The 13,037-nt window shown below is 37.2% G+C and overlaps 2 protein-coding genes across 2 annotated transcripts; both read right to left on the reverse strand.

Annotated features, from left to right (window-relative positions):
* Window positions 1-10,747: 10,747 nt before the first annotated feature.
* On the reverse strand, window positions 10,748-11,488 carry LOC143303540 (uncharacterized). The gene has a single exon (XM_076623934.1). It carries the CDS (start codon window positions 11,486-11,488, stop codon window positions 10,748-10,750), a length of 741 nt encoding a protein of 246 aa, XP_076480049.1.
* A 185-nt stretch (window positions 11,489-11,673) lies between these two features.
* LOC117157436 (uncharacterized) lies at window positions 11,674-12,102 on the reverse strand. The gene has a single exon (XM_076623935.1). It carries the CDS (start codon window positions 12,100-12,102, stop codon window positions 11,674-11,676), a length of 429 nt encoding a protein of 142 aa, XP_076480050.1.
* Window positions 12,103-13,037: the final 935 nt, after the last annotated feature.

Genomic DNA, 13,037 nt, shown 5'->3' on the forward strand with positions numbered 1-13,037 from the left:
AGATACGGGTATTTTTGTTAATATGTACTCAATCATCGAGTCATTATTTTATTATTATTATTACTAAAAACTTTATAATTAGAATAGGAATAAATTTTCGTCAAAGAAAGTTATGAGCTACAGAGGTACATGTCTTTTCTGTTTCTAATTTGTAATGCTATACATGTGTGTAATAATATTATTTTGTCAGAGCGAGACTTGTTCCGCGCTAGGCAGTCTCTACTGGCAACTGTAATTTTAAAAATAAGATTTTGTTTACAAAAACTGTTTGTTATGGGACCAGAAACATTCTCGAGGACGTAAGGTTCTAAACAAATGTTCTCCTTTCTTATTGAATGTCAGAGATAAGGATAACTGACACGAAATATCAAGGTCTAATATAGACAGTCAATAAGGAATAACGAATAAAATTTTATTAGTTATTAGATTTTCATAACTTATTTATTTTTCTTCCTTTAGGAAAGACATTTATTCTTCCGTTTTTATTCAAAATTATTATTCGCAATTGATTTTAAAGAAAAACTTTCCATTAGTCTATTTGCAATAAAAAGATCCTTCCCATATGAGTCTTATGAATCGATTTGCAACTGACAATTAAATTGTAATAAAAGAACATAATGAACGAAAAGAACCAAATTCGTAATCTAAAATATAACGTAATATAAAGTATAACTGTTACATATTTTGAATGTAGGTACACAAACATGTAATATATTTTGCATATGCACACATTTATATATTTTATTTTACATACATTTACATATTTTAACATATTATATACACATAAAATTTCGCACTATAATAATCGTTATTTATAGTAATCGACATTAAAATAATTATTAAATATTTGTTTATTTAAACCTAAAATTGCGGTATAATTATGAAAATGTTAACAAAACAATTACGTTTAGATTTCATAAACATATCGCAAAGTGACCGATTTAACCAGCGACCGTACAGAGGTCCCACTTGTAGTCCTGAAGTATAACCAATCAGCAAACAACGCTACCTCATCGTCGACATTATATCATGCTAGCGCATCATCATAGCGTTCAGTACTGTTTAATCTGTTGAGATAAATGTCATGTTGGTATAATCAATAGTTCCTACATGCGAAGTTGGTACTTCTTCCGCCACGTGTTAATTATCTGAGAGTATTCTGTGTGTTCATATGGCTGTACATGGTGGCGAAATACAGAATATAAAAACTGAATCTGTGTGAATCAATTAAATATCTAACTCCAAAACCTATTTAATAACAGGGGTGGTACAGTAACCGAAATGGAAATTATTCTACATGCAACAGTAAGTCGTAATAACAAATACAGTTTTCTTCTTTTGTTTTTTGTATTTTCAGTGCACTTTTTATTTTCATATACATAACCGTCTTTCATTTAAAGAAGAATTTAATTTCTCAAGGATTTTTCATACAAATTTGAATAATAATTGCTATTTTTGATGTCTTATTTCAACCTTTGTCCTTGTTTGAGCTACTGTATCGCTTATTTCTTTTTAATGTTTGCATTGTTCACAGGCTGTACTAATTTTGTGTGAGTAATTTAGAAATATATGAGGTCTTGCAAATCAAATAATTTTATGTAGGAAATTCTTAATTTTCATAAAATAGTTTTGAACTGCTATGATTGCATGGAAACGAAGAAGTTCGGAAATGAAATATAGAGTAAGTAAACCTCTTCGCAATCGTATGTTGAGAGAATATGGTACATGTTTCATTTCTCCTTTCGTATGATCTTCTTGTAGACTAATCATGTTTCTTCTAATAATCTTTTATTTCACGTATCTGATTGGCCACAATTTTTTAAGAATAAATTTTTATAAATTTCTTCTTTGTTAAAGTTATTTTTTCTTTTTTAATTTATCTTTTATTACAGACTGTCACATTTCAGTAAGAAAAATTCTATTTATCTAATATTATTTATGTTTATTTCTACATAAAATTATTTATGGCATATTTATACTTAGGTTAAAAGTCTTTAAATTCATTGGTTACTGCAAAACAAACATAACAAAGTATTTAAGTTGTTCTTAGATTATTATAATTTGTGAATTTGTCTGAATTGCTATTCTTCTATGATAAAATGATCTTATCTTAATGCTGCTTTTGCTTTTTAATAAAATTTGTCAGTCCTCGTAACTATTTTTCTTTGTCAGAAAAAGAAAGTTGTTTTTTAATGAATTTTGTTGTAAATTCTTAATATTATCCAATATATTTTTCTTACACATATTATACATTTTGTTTTCATCTGTTTTGTATTTTATGTTATTTTCTGCATTCACTGATCGTTTTTGTCTCCCAGCTACTCTAACTTTGATTATCCTGTTAGTTATTAATAGCAGTTTCATATGTAAGTAACTTTAATTATTTTTTTCTATATTTTTAGCATATTTATATACTTCACTATAGGTAGATTATTCTATTCTTTCTTTCTTTTATCCAGGAAGTATTTGTGTTATTTCTTCTATTATTGTTCTTTTTAGGAAATGTGTTCGTATTTTATCTATTCTTGTTGAGTAGTAGAGAACCCATATTCTTATACCATATACCTATACTGTGTATGGTTGACTTTGTCCTTATGTTAGATTACCATTAAAGCATTAATTTCTGTCCACACCATGAATGTTTTGGCTATAATATAAGTTGGGTTATATATATTTTTCTCCTCGTACAAAATACCAAAAGTTGCCTTTGCCAAATCAATTTATATATTGAGCACTACTTGTGAAACAATTGATCGCTAAACTCAAAACTGTTATTTTTTGTTCTCATATTTATCTTCATATTCATGAAATAACATTAGAAGATACAAACAATGACCAGAAAAGAGTGATGCCCTGAAACAAAGTTTAATTTATTTATGTTCAATTTCATTTTGGGTTCTTCTACTTTATCTCTTATTTACAACCTTTTTATAATAATAGTTTTCCCTCTCTTTTCTTCTTTTAATTTTGTCTGACTCTCCTACTACCTCACTTTTTTTTGTTAGTTTGCTTCTTTCTCTGCCCATTTTGCTTTGTTCATCTGCTCATTTTCTTTTCTTTTCTCCTACCTTTTTCTATATTCTGGTATCTTTCTATTATAATATAAAATCTCTCTTAATTAATGATAAATTTTTCTTACCTTCTTTAATTTGTCTTTCATATTCTTTGTTCCCTTCAATATTATATGTACTTTCTGTAGGATTTAAAGTTTGATTTAAAATCATTCCTTCATTTCCTTTATTGCATAACTCATTTTCTTTGCTCCACTTGTTGTTTGTTTTTTGTCTTCTACCGCTACTTTACACTTTGTAATTTATTTTAGTGACCTTTCTCTTGTGTTTCTTTCTTATTGTTATGGTTACTGCTGCCCTCTTGAGCTTCTTTTATTTTGCTATAATTTCCTAACGTCTGTCTTACTTTTTCTTGATTTTTTACTAAATTCACTGTCAGAATTTGTATTTTCTTGTTTTCCTTTTATTACACTCTATATTGTTTCCTTAATGTCAATGGCATGAATTTTGCAATTTGGCCAATTGTGGAAATTTACAACTAAACATGAAAAGCAATTAAATAACTCTGGAAATCAATGTATCTGAAATTTTCTTTCAAACCTTACTTTTCATACCATATTCAAGTGTAATTGTGAAATCAATTTTAATTTTTATATCCTTATTTTGCATTATACATCATATATATATAATTCTTTGTATTATAATAATATAAGGAAATGACATTTTGATAAATAAACTAAAGAAAATGATTATTATTTTCGATATTTATATATGATTATATATTATTTTGCCATGAAATTCAATGCACAGCTCAATTTAAACAAAAGAAGAAAAGGATGTAGAATTTGTCACAAAAGCGGAAATTTTTCACATTTATGCTCCAGGCATGAAACCCATGATATTTTCTCTTCACTTTTTAATTATATTTCCAATTATTTCGATTTTTCTAAATGTCCTTTCACGCATTTTTGCACATGCTATCTTTCCCTTGTTACTATTTCTGTTAGAATGTTAAATTATCTGTTAAAATATTAAATTGACTGTTAAAATTTAAAAAATTGAAAAAAAAGTCTGTTAAAATTCATTTTTTAGGAAATTTCAAGAAATTTCGTTGCCAGAAATTTAAGGTGAATGGATTTTGTGATATTCAGGCAAACTGACTCCTGAGTAAGATAAAACTTCATAAATTCTTTCCTATGGTGCTTTGGTAAGTTCGTTTCTTTATTCGCTTTTAATTATGGAATGCATTATACCATTTAAAGAAGGTGGTAAACTCCATGTATGCGTTATCTTTTCTATTTAATTTTATTTATTTATTTATTTAAAATTACAAATGAAAAGAATACGTTTCATTTTTTTTATATACACACTTGTATCAATGGGATCATAATTCTTGGGATCGTAAGATACCAATATTCTGTCTTGTGTGAACCCAAAAAGAAAACAGTTTACCTCACGACGTTTATGAGGTTAAAATTCCGAAGGTACGTCTCTTTTATCTTTTCTTGTGGTTCTTACAGCTGAGACCTTTGGATTTTAACTCGTAAACAAGTTCGCCTAATGTGCGATTTATAAATATTTACATAGAACTGTCCGGTCAATAAGGTTGTTTTCTTCCTGAAAGTACAAACTGGCACGGTCGAATTACGATTAAATTCTTAGCTCGCGTGCTAATGCCGAAATATCTGCACACACGAGGTTTTTGAATAATTTCTATCGAATTCATTTTCTTTGAAGATTCTCCACCGGTACAACATTTTGAACCGACATTTATATTTGATAAAATATTACCAACGCTACCGTATAACAAGGCTAAGCGCAATGCAAAGTTAACTTTTATATTATCATTGTCTGAATTGTATGTATTGAGAGAAAGATTATTTATTTCCATTATTACCTTCTCCCCTAACCAATGCCACATTTTCTTTCATAAATACAAATTTAATAGGTCGGCAATAAAATGTTGATGAGGGTTCAGGTTTTGACCACAGCACCTAATTATATTCATCTAAAAAGTAAATACAAACAAAAGTTATATTTCAGATGAACTTTGTGTAAAGTGACTTGGAATCCAGCTTTAACTGGTTTAAAACATGCACGGATTATACTCTTCGCTATTCTTAGCGTAAGTCGTAATTATTCGAAAACAGTTTATTTAACATTATTTGGCATCGTTTAGCTTTGTGCCCATTCGTTTCTATACATGACCAACATATTCTTTCTTTTAAACAACAATGTCTTCGTATGGATTAATATCTTTATGCGTTTCGCTATCCCCATCTCCAATATATGTACTATACTTGGCATGATGTTTCTTTCCTGATCTCATAAACATTTCTGTGATGACATAAATTTCCACTTTATCAGCACTGATATGGTTTATAGTGCAATTATCTTTGTCGCCTTCATACTAATCATTGTACTGTTCTGTGCCCGTTTTATTCTCCCATGCAACGTTGCAAGGTTCAGAAAACTAGATTTTACAATTATATCAAGCACTTTCTTACTGTGTTTCCCGTGGAGTCTAGCAAGCCCGAACGAAGAATTCAATTCTCTCATTTTCCTGGCATTCTCTCTTCCGAAATGCTAACTTTTCTTTTGTCTTTCTCGGTAGCTCTCGAAATTGGACGATCATATATCCGTAAGACAGCAGAATGTAAATTTTCCGGACAGCCATACTATCTATTGATAGCCAATCACTGAAAAATATTCATTAGGGCACAAAATAAATCTATCTCTTCCATTCCGCTCTCTAAAGTCGCCAACACAATCCTGCGATTTATTTCAGATGACTTTTGGTATGGATTGGCTTTGCCAATTAGTGGAGATGAGTTGAAAAATTTCATCCAGTACTCACACTTAATTGTAATTTTGGAACCTAAGCCGCAGTTTCTAGTTCTAGAAGACTGAATTTTTCTTTTGCAATACTTGCAAATAACACTAGTCGCTATCATCGAAAATGCAGCAACAAAATTCAAGATATATTAACTGAGATTACTTACTTCATTGTTATCTCTGTTTCACAATTTTTTAGTTGATACACTTGTTATTTGGTTCAGCAACGTGTATCGTTCAAGTTACAGTTGATGTGCACGTAGAACGCCATATTAGACCTGATGCAATTTTCGTGAACCCATCTGCTACTATATACGCACTGCAGCTAGTTCTCATTACGAACGCTGTCGCTATAAGGTTCATTTCATATCAAGCATTCTGTGCAAAGCAACAGTCATGTGTAATGTTGCCAATATTGAATCGCTTCTTTAATAGCAGGGCATTCGAGATAGATTGCTTCCCTCATTGATTCTGTTTGCTTTCAGTTTTCTTGAGAAGTGCGCAACCGGGTGTAACATACCGTTATCTTGGGGTTGTTTTAAAACGGCTCCTAAACCATCACCACTTGCATCTGTATAAATGAATATTTCTTTGTTTTGCTCATATGTTGCTAGGAGCGGACTTGAACAGAGATATTCCTTAATCTTCTGAAATGATTTCTGAGATTTTTCATTGCAGATGAATTCGACATTTTTCCTTAATAAGTTATGAAGTGGTTCCAGGAGTTTGCAGGTATCTTTTATAAATTTATAATAAAAATTAATTTTCCCCAGTAATTGTCTTACATTCTTTTTTGTTCTTTGAGCGTTGCAATTCGCCCAAGTCAAGCAATGTTCTTTCGGCTTTTATCCCTTTTTTTCTCTTTTCTAATTCGTTTTCTCCCCACGAAAGCTCACGAGAACGCACGCCCAGCGAAGTGCACTGGCACCGATTCTTTAAACTGATAGATTCGAACGGACTTGAAGTGACTTGACGACTAGCCAGATAGAAAGGAGCGCGGTGTCATCGTTCGACGCTGTCTTAGAGCAGGCCGCGGGACCACCATGCAATTTCAAAAACTCGTCGTTATGTCGATCACCCAATGCAATCCATGTCCTGATGACTTCAGCAGTGAGTGTTGGAGAAAGACGCCTTATCAGTGCATCGGTTGGCAAAACAGTTAAAAGACGCTTTACGAGAGATCCAAACATTCTGTTGATGGTGTGCATGAATATGTAGGCTCCAAGTCAGCCGACGACGTTACGAACTATAATAAGCTAAGTCTATGAAAGGAAGCTAAACGCTACGATTATATTTTACAGATAACTCACGCTTCATGGACATAATCGGAATAAGTTGCGATACGACGTAAGAGATCATATAATTAATCTAATGAGCAGTGCTAGTTAGTTAAACCATCAGCTCTCAACAGTTATGCAAATTTCATGTGCCCATCTATGCCATATAATACATTGAATCCATCTTTTTCTTAGATTTCAGTGATATAATGAGTTCATCACGAAATATACGAGCCCGAGGGAAGAATGTTGTATTTTTCATTTTTTCACTGCTACATTTTCTTCATCTTTGCTAAGTGCGCTCCTGGTTTTGAAAGATTTTTTTCATTCGGTCTTTTTTCCAGCCTGAGGAATTTCTTGTTCGACCTGGCTTTTACATTGTTCCGAGATGAGTGTTACAGTGTTCCCTCTTTTCTTTGTTTTTCTCTTTACCCTTTCCTTTGCTTGGCAGATAAATTTGATTATTTTGGGGGGAAATATAAATGCTGAAGGCTTTGCATCCTTAGACATCACTGATACTACACAATGTTGATCGCCTGTTGGTCTGTTGGATCCTTTTGTATTATTCTTTTACTTTATTATTGCTTAGTCCGTGCCTTTCGGCTTTGAATGAACTTTCGGTTTTACATCTCTTACATCTCTTTTCCACTCTATTTTATTGCACTACCTTGCTTATTTTATCTCTAAAAACTAAAACGAGAAACTACAACTTAGCAACTAATGACTAAAAAACTATTGCAACTTTGGTCTTTAGCCTCCTTGCTGTGCATCCTCCCTGTCGTTTGTCCTTCTCTTCTCTATCATTGCCTTCAGTTCTGTTAAACCTTCCCCAGTCTCATTTAGCGTTTTTCCTATGTCCTTTGGTCTTCCCGTTATTTCACATTCTTTTATTACATGCCTCAGGTCTTCTTTCCTTCTACATAGTCTGCATCTTTTTTCTCCCTCTTCTTTCCAGTATTCCCTTGCTTTGGCCTCGTTTCCGCATCTGAATCTTGCTGGTATTTTTCTGTCCTTCCACTTCATCCTCCCTTCTAAGTACTTTGGTAATTTTTCTTTGGCTATGTTTCTGTAGTCTATATTATACTTGGATTCCTTTATCCTTTTCCCCCTTTCTTCTGCTTCTTCCTTTCTTCTTTCTTCTATAATTTGGTCTGCTGTCATCCTTCTTGCTCCTCTCCTGCTTCTGTCTGCGTCCTTCCATTTCTCACATCTTCTAGTCCCTTCTTTCTCTTTCTTGTTCTTTTCCCTTCATGGCCATGAGGTGGGTTGTCGTGATAGGTGCGGAAGGAATACTCAGATGTATTCAACAATAAATATTCATTAACAGTAATATTCGATGAGTACACTTGTACTAATCCCCATTTTCCTCATTTTCTCCTCCAGTTCCTCTCTGTTTAGTCTGTCGAACGCCGCTCTTAGGTCCGTAAAGCAGGTATATAATTTCCCTCTTTCTTTACCTATGAGGTACTATAGGTACTGAAGGAACATTCAGATATGTTTAACAACCAAGATATTTATTCACACGTATGAGGTGATAGTCCATGAAGGTGCCCGAAAGAAAATACCCTTGATTTTCAACAATAACGTTTATTAGACTCTTAACAATTAACAGCAAATAACGTTTAACCACGGTTAACGTTTAACAACAATTAATAACAAGTAACGATTAAAACTGAACTCTCAAGAGTAGACGACTCGTTTCTCTAATTGTGTTTGCTTCTCTTAACCTTTTGCACTTCGCGGCTCGGGGCAGAATGAATCTTTTTGGTTCAAAACTGAACAGATTCTATCCTTTGTTGCTCCTCGATATCCCCACTACGCGCGCGTTTATTAGAAGTCCGCGACGGTTGCCGCGTATGCATTCTACCGAATATTCGGTGAAAAAAACCGTAGGGATATCGATGGTACATTAGGCCTGTCGGCCTTACGCTTTGAAGGTATAGCGCTTTGTGCCGCGAAGCCGTTGGAAATTTTCGTGGTCGAGTGTCGCCACATCTAGCTGCTTGTCTATGATGTGGTTTATCACATAAACCGTATCGGTCACTTCGCTTCCTTTTCTGAATCCGAATTGGCTCTCTTCCAGTTTCTTTTCAATCTCTGCCTTCAGTCGTTCGTCCAGTATCCCTGCATGGTACTGGTACCATCCAGTGCTTCGGAGCTTGATGCTCCGATCCAGGGTGCTCGTTGCCGTTCGAACGGTAGCCGTCCGTATGATGCCGTCTGCGCCCGGTTGGACCTTGATGATTCTGCCCATTGGCCATTGCATTGGGGGAACGTTGTCTTCTCAGAGAATGACGATGGTGCCTTCTCATATGTTGTGACTGCCCTTACTCCATTTGTTTCGGATGTTCAGCTCGTTCAGATACTCTCGATGCCAGCGGCGCCAGAAACGTTTGAGTTTTTGAATATGTTGCCAGCTGGAGAGACGATTGGATGGAGTGTTCCTGAAATCTCGTTCTCGGAAACTTGTTAATGAATCACCGACGAGGAAGTGACTGGGAGTAAGGACAAGGAGATCGTTTGGGTCTGATGATATTGGAGTCAGCGGACGGGAGTTGAGGATAGACTCGATTTCAATGATGAGTGTGTTGAAGTTTTCGAATGTTAAGAGCTCGTTACCTACGACACGTCTGAGATGTCGTTTGAAGGATTTCACTGCAGCCTCCTACAATCCGCCGAAGTGAGGTGAGTTGGAAGGAATGAAGCGCCATTCGATCCGTGGGTCGGTTAAAAAGGACTGAACCTTTACCTTATGATCGTCGGACTGCAGGAGATTTCGGAGCTCTCGTAATTCGTTGTTGCCGCCAACAAAGTTGGTACCGTTGTCAGAGTAGATTGTTGCACAGAATCCTCGACGAGCGATAATCTCGGCGAGTAAGGTCGCTGACCAGCTCGATGTGGACTGCTTTAACTGCAAGACATACAGGATTGCTACATATACCTTGATTTTGCGTCGGTTGCGATTCTTTCGTTCTTTGATGTAAACCAGTCCTTAATAATCGATTCCGACGTTGGTAAATGACCGAGATTTCGTTATCCGTGCAGCTGGAAGGTGGCCCATTACGTAGTCCACTGGAGGTGGATTGGCTCGGCAGCAACGGACGCACTTCTTCAGCGTGCTCCAAACTTGACTAAGGCCGTCGATAGGTCAATAAGATCTTCCTAGGGCATATAAGGTAGTTTGAGTTCCGGAATGGAGATTTAGAAGGTGTTCATGCTCGATTATGAGCGCTGTAACTGAGGATTTGGGTAGAATGATTGGATGTTTCTGATTGAAAGGCATTGGTGAGTGAATGAGTCGGCTTCCGACTCGCAACATCCCGTCCTTGTCCAGTAATGGATCGAGTCGTTGTAGCTTCCCCTTCGCTGCAGAATTTCTATCTGTTCGGAGTGTACGGATTTCATCGGAAAAATAACAGACTTGTAATAATTTGATCAGTTTGTTATGCGCATTGGTTAAATCATGCGTTGTTAGAAGTCTCCCTCGATCCTGTTTTTGTCTCCATCGGAGGCAACGTGCTGTAATTCTTATCAGCTTGGGCCAAGAAGAAAATCTCTCCAGTATACTATGGTCAGCCGGAGTCACGGACAGATAGGTTACCTTCTTCTGCCCCGGTGTTTCGATTAATGGTACTGGGTTCCACGTCGGCCAGTATTCTTCGGATTGTTGAAGCCATTCCGGTCCATGTTGCCAAATGGTTGGTCGCAGGAAGTATCGGGTGATTGGCCTCGAGATATGAGATCTGCAGGGTTATCGGTGGTGGGAATGCGACGCCAATCTGAGGTGTGAGTCTTCTGTTGAATTTCTGTCACGCGATTAGCGACAAAGATTTTCAGCGTATGGGGTGATGTATTAATCCAATGAAGAACGATGGTAGTATCAGTCCAATAAACAGTCCGAGAAATGTTGCGTGGTAAGGTTTGAAGGACTGTAGTGGCCAGTGATGTGAGAAGAGGTGCTCCACTCAGTTCCAGCCTTGGAATGGTTTGTGATTTGAGCGGAACCACCTTTGACTTTACAGTGAGGAGTCGTGTCCAGACATGACCATCCGGAGTGATGGTGCGAAGGTAAACACATGCCCCATACGCCCTTTCGCTGGCGTCACAGAACCCGTGTAACTCAATTTCCGCTGTAGTCTTGATTATAGTTTTACGTGGAAACTTTACGTTATTTAGCAATGGAAGCTGTGCATAGTATTTGCTCCATTCTGTATGTACGTCAGCCGGAAGAGATTCGTCCCAACCAATTTTTAATGTCCAAAGTCGTTGGAGCAGCATCTTAGCTCGAACGATCACTGGTGCCAGTAATCCAAGAGGGTCTTGAGTAATCTTGGCGATTTCGGAGCTGATTGTTCTTTTCGTCATTCGAGAGGCAGTAGGATTGATTTTGACGGAATATAGGATCGAGTCGTCAAAGGAATTCCAAACAACACCCAGAGTTTTGAAGATTTGCGATTCGCCCAGTAGCAGCTTATCGTTTATGTCCTGCTCGGAAAGTCCTCGTAGCAGTTCCCCGTCGTTCGATGCCCATTTTCGAATGTTTAAGCCGGCTAGTTAAGCAATTCTCTGAGCTCCGTTCTCAATGATCGTGCCTCGACCTTTGTATCAATTCCCGTGAGAACATCGTCGACGTAGAAGTCTCGCTGTAAGACCATCGCCGCTCGTGGGTACCGATGTCCCTCGTCGTCTGCCAGTTGTTTGAGGCACCGAATGGCTAGATAAGGGGCTGCTGACAGCCCGAATGTCACTGTGTTAAGTTGATAGGTGTCAACTTCTCCATCAGAGTTGTGCCACAAAATTTGTTGGAATTTCCGATCCTCTGGACGCACAAGAAATTGTTGATACATCTTTTCAACATCGCCTGTAATGAAGTATTGATGAGAACGAAATCTTAGAAGAATGAAAAATAAGTTGTCTTGTAGTTTCGGTCCCGTATGAAGTACGTCCCCGCAGAGGGATGTGAGTCGCTTCATCGCCATTGCTTTAGAGGATCCAAGCGAAGGAGTTGTTTCGTTGAATGGGAGAGCGATAATGTATCGCCCTTCTTTGGTGTGTTGAACGTGATTTCGGAAGTGTTCCTCGCACTGTCGTTCCGCTTCCGAAATGTGTGGAGTGGGCGGTCCTTCGCCGATTTTCCAAAAACGGGCGAGGTCCGCCTGTAAAGCCGTCGTGGAGGCGTGAAATGCGTATGCTGACGATTGCGAGGTTGGGTTCCCCCCGATGACCCATCCGAATCGCGTTTTTTGCAGACGCAAGTCAGGCCCGTTTGCTTGACTGATATCAAGTTGGCCGACCCAGAGTGATGCTAGCGTTGGTCCGGCGCTCAATAATATTTAGGTCGGAGCAGGTCTATGGAATCTTGGATCGGCTAGTTGGAAATTCGTAGGTATCTGTATCGTTGAGCGATCTGCGGGTTGATCTGGGACCCAAGTCCATATTGTCGGTATGATGAGGAACGTCAAGGTGCGTTCGTATGTGCCGTCAATGGATGTGATCGTGGCCGTGATGTAGCGTTTCGAGGTCGTCGATAACGTGTTGAGTGTTCCAATTGGGACCGAACATTTCCGTTGGTTGAGTTTTAATGAATTGGCGAGTTTTTCGGTGGTAAAGTTCATGCTAGAGCCGGTGTCTAGCAGAGCTCTACAATGGAATGGTTGAATTTTATTGTTCAAGATGTTGACCTGCGCTGTGACTAACAAATCGTGCTGTAGTGGTTCGGAAGGAAGCGAGGTCAATGAGTCCGTTTTCTGTGGTTCGGTCCCTAGCAAAGTCGTCTGATGACGTCATTGTTTTCCTTGTCGTTTAGGACTGGACGATATATTTGATCCCGATGCCGTCGTTCGCGATAATCGAGATTCGCGTTTCGGAGATGTTCGGGGAGCCGTTCGGGGAGACGTGGATGCGCGTCTCGAAC

The sequence above is a fragment of the Bombus vancouverensis genome, chromosome 13 (assembly GCF_051014615.1).
Source record: "Bombus vancouverensis nearcticus chromosome 13, iyBomVanc1_principal, whole genome shotgun sequence".
Lineage (NCBI taxonomy): Eukaryota > Metazoa > Arthropoda > Insecta > Hymenoptera > Apidae > Bombus > Bombus vancouverensis.

Excerpts from the sequence above, each read along its gene's own strand:
- LOC143303540 (XM_076623934.1), bottom strand. The coding sequence starts at position 11,488 with ATGACGAAAAGAACAATCAGCTCCGAAATCGCCAAGATTACTCAAGAC.
- LOC117157436 (XM_076623935.1), bottom strand. The coding sequence starts at position 12,102 with ATGGCGATGAAGCGACTCACATCCCTCTGCGGGGACGTACTTCATACG.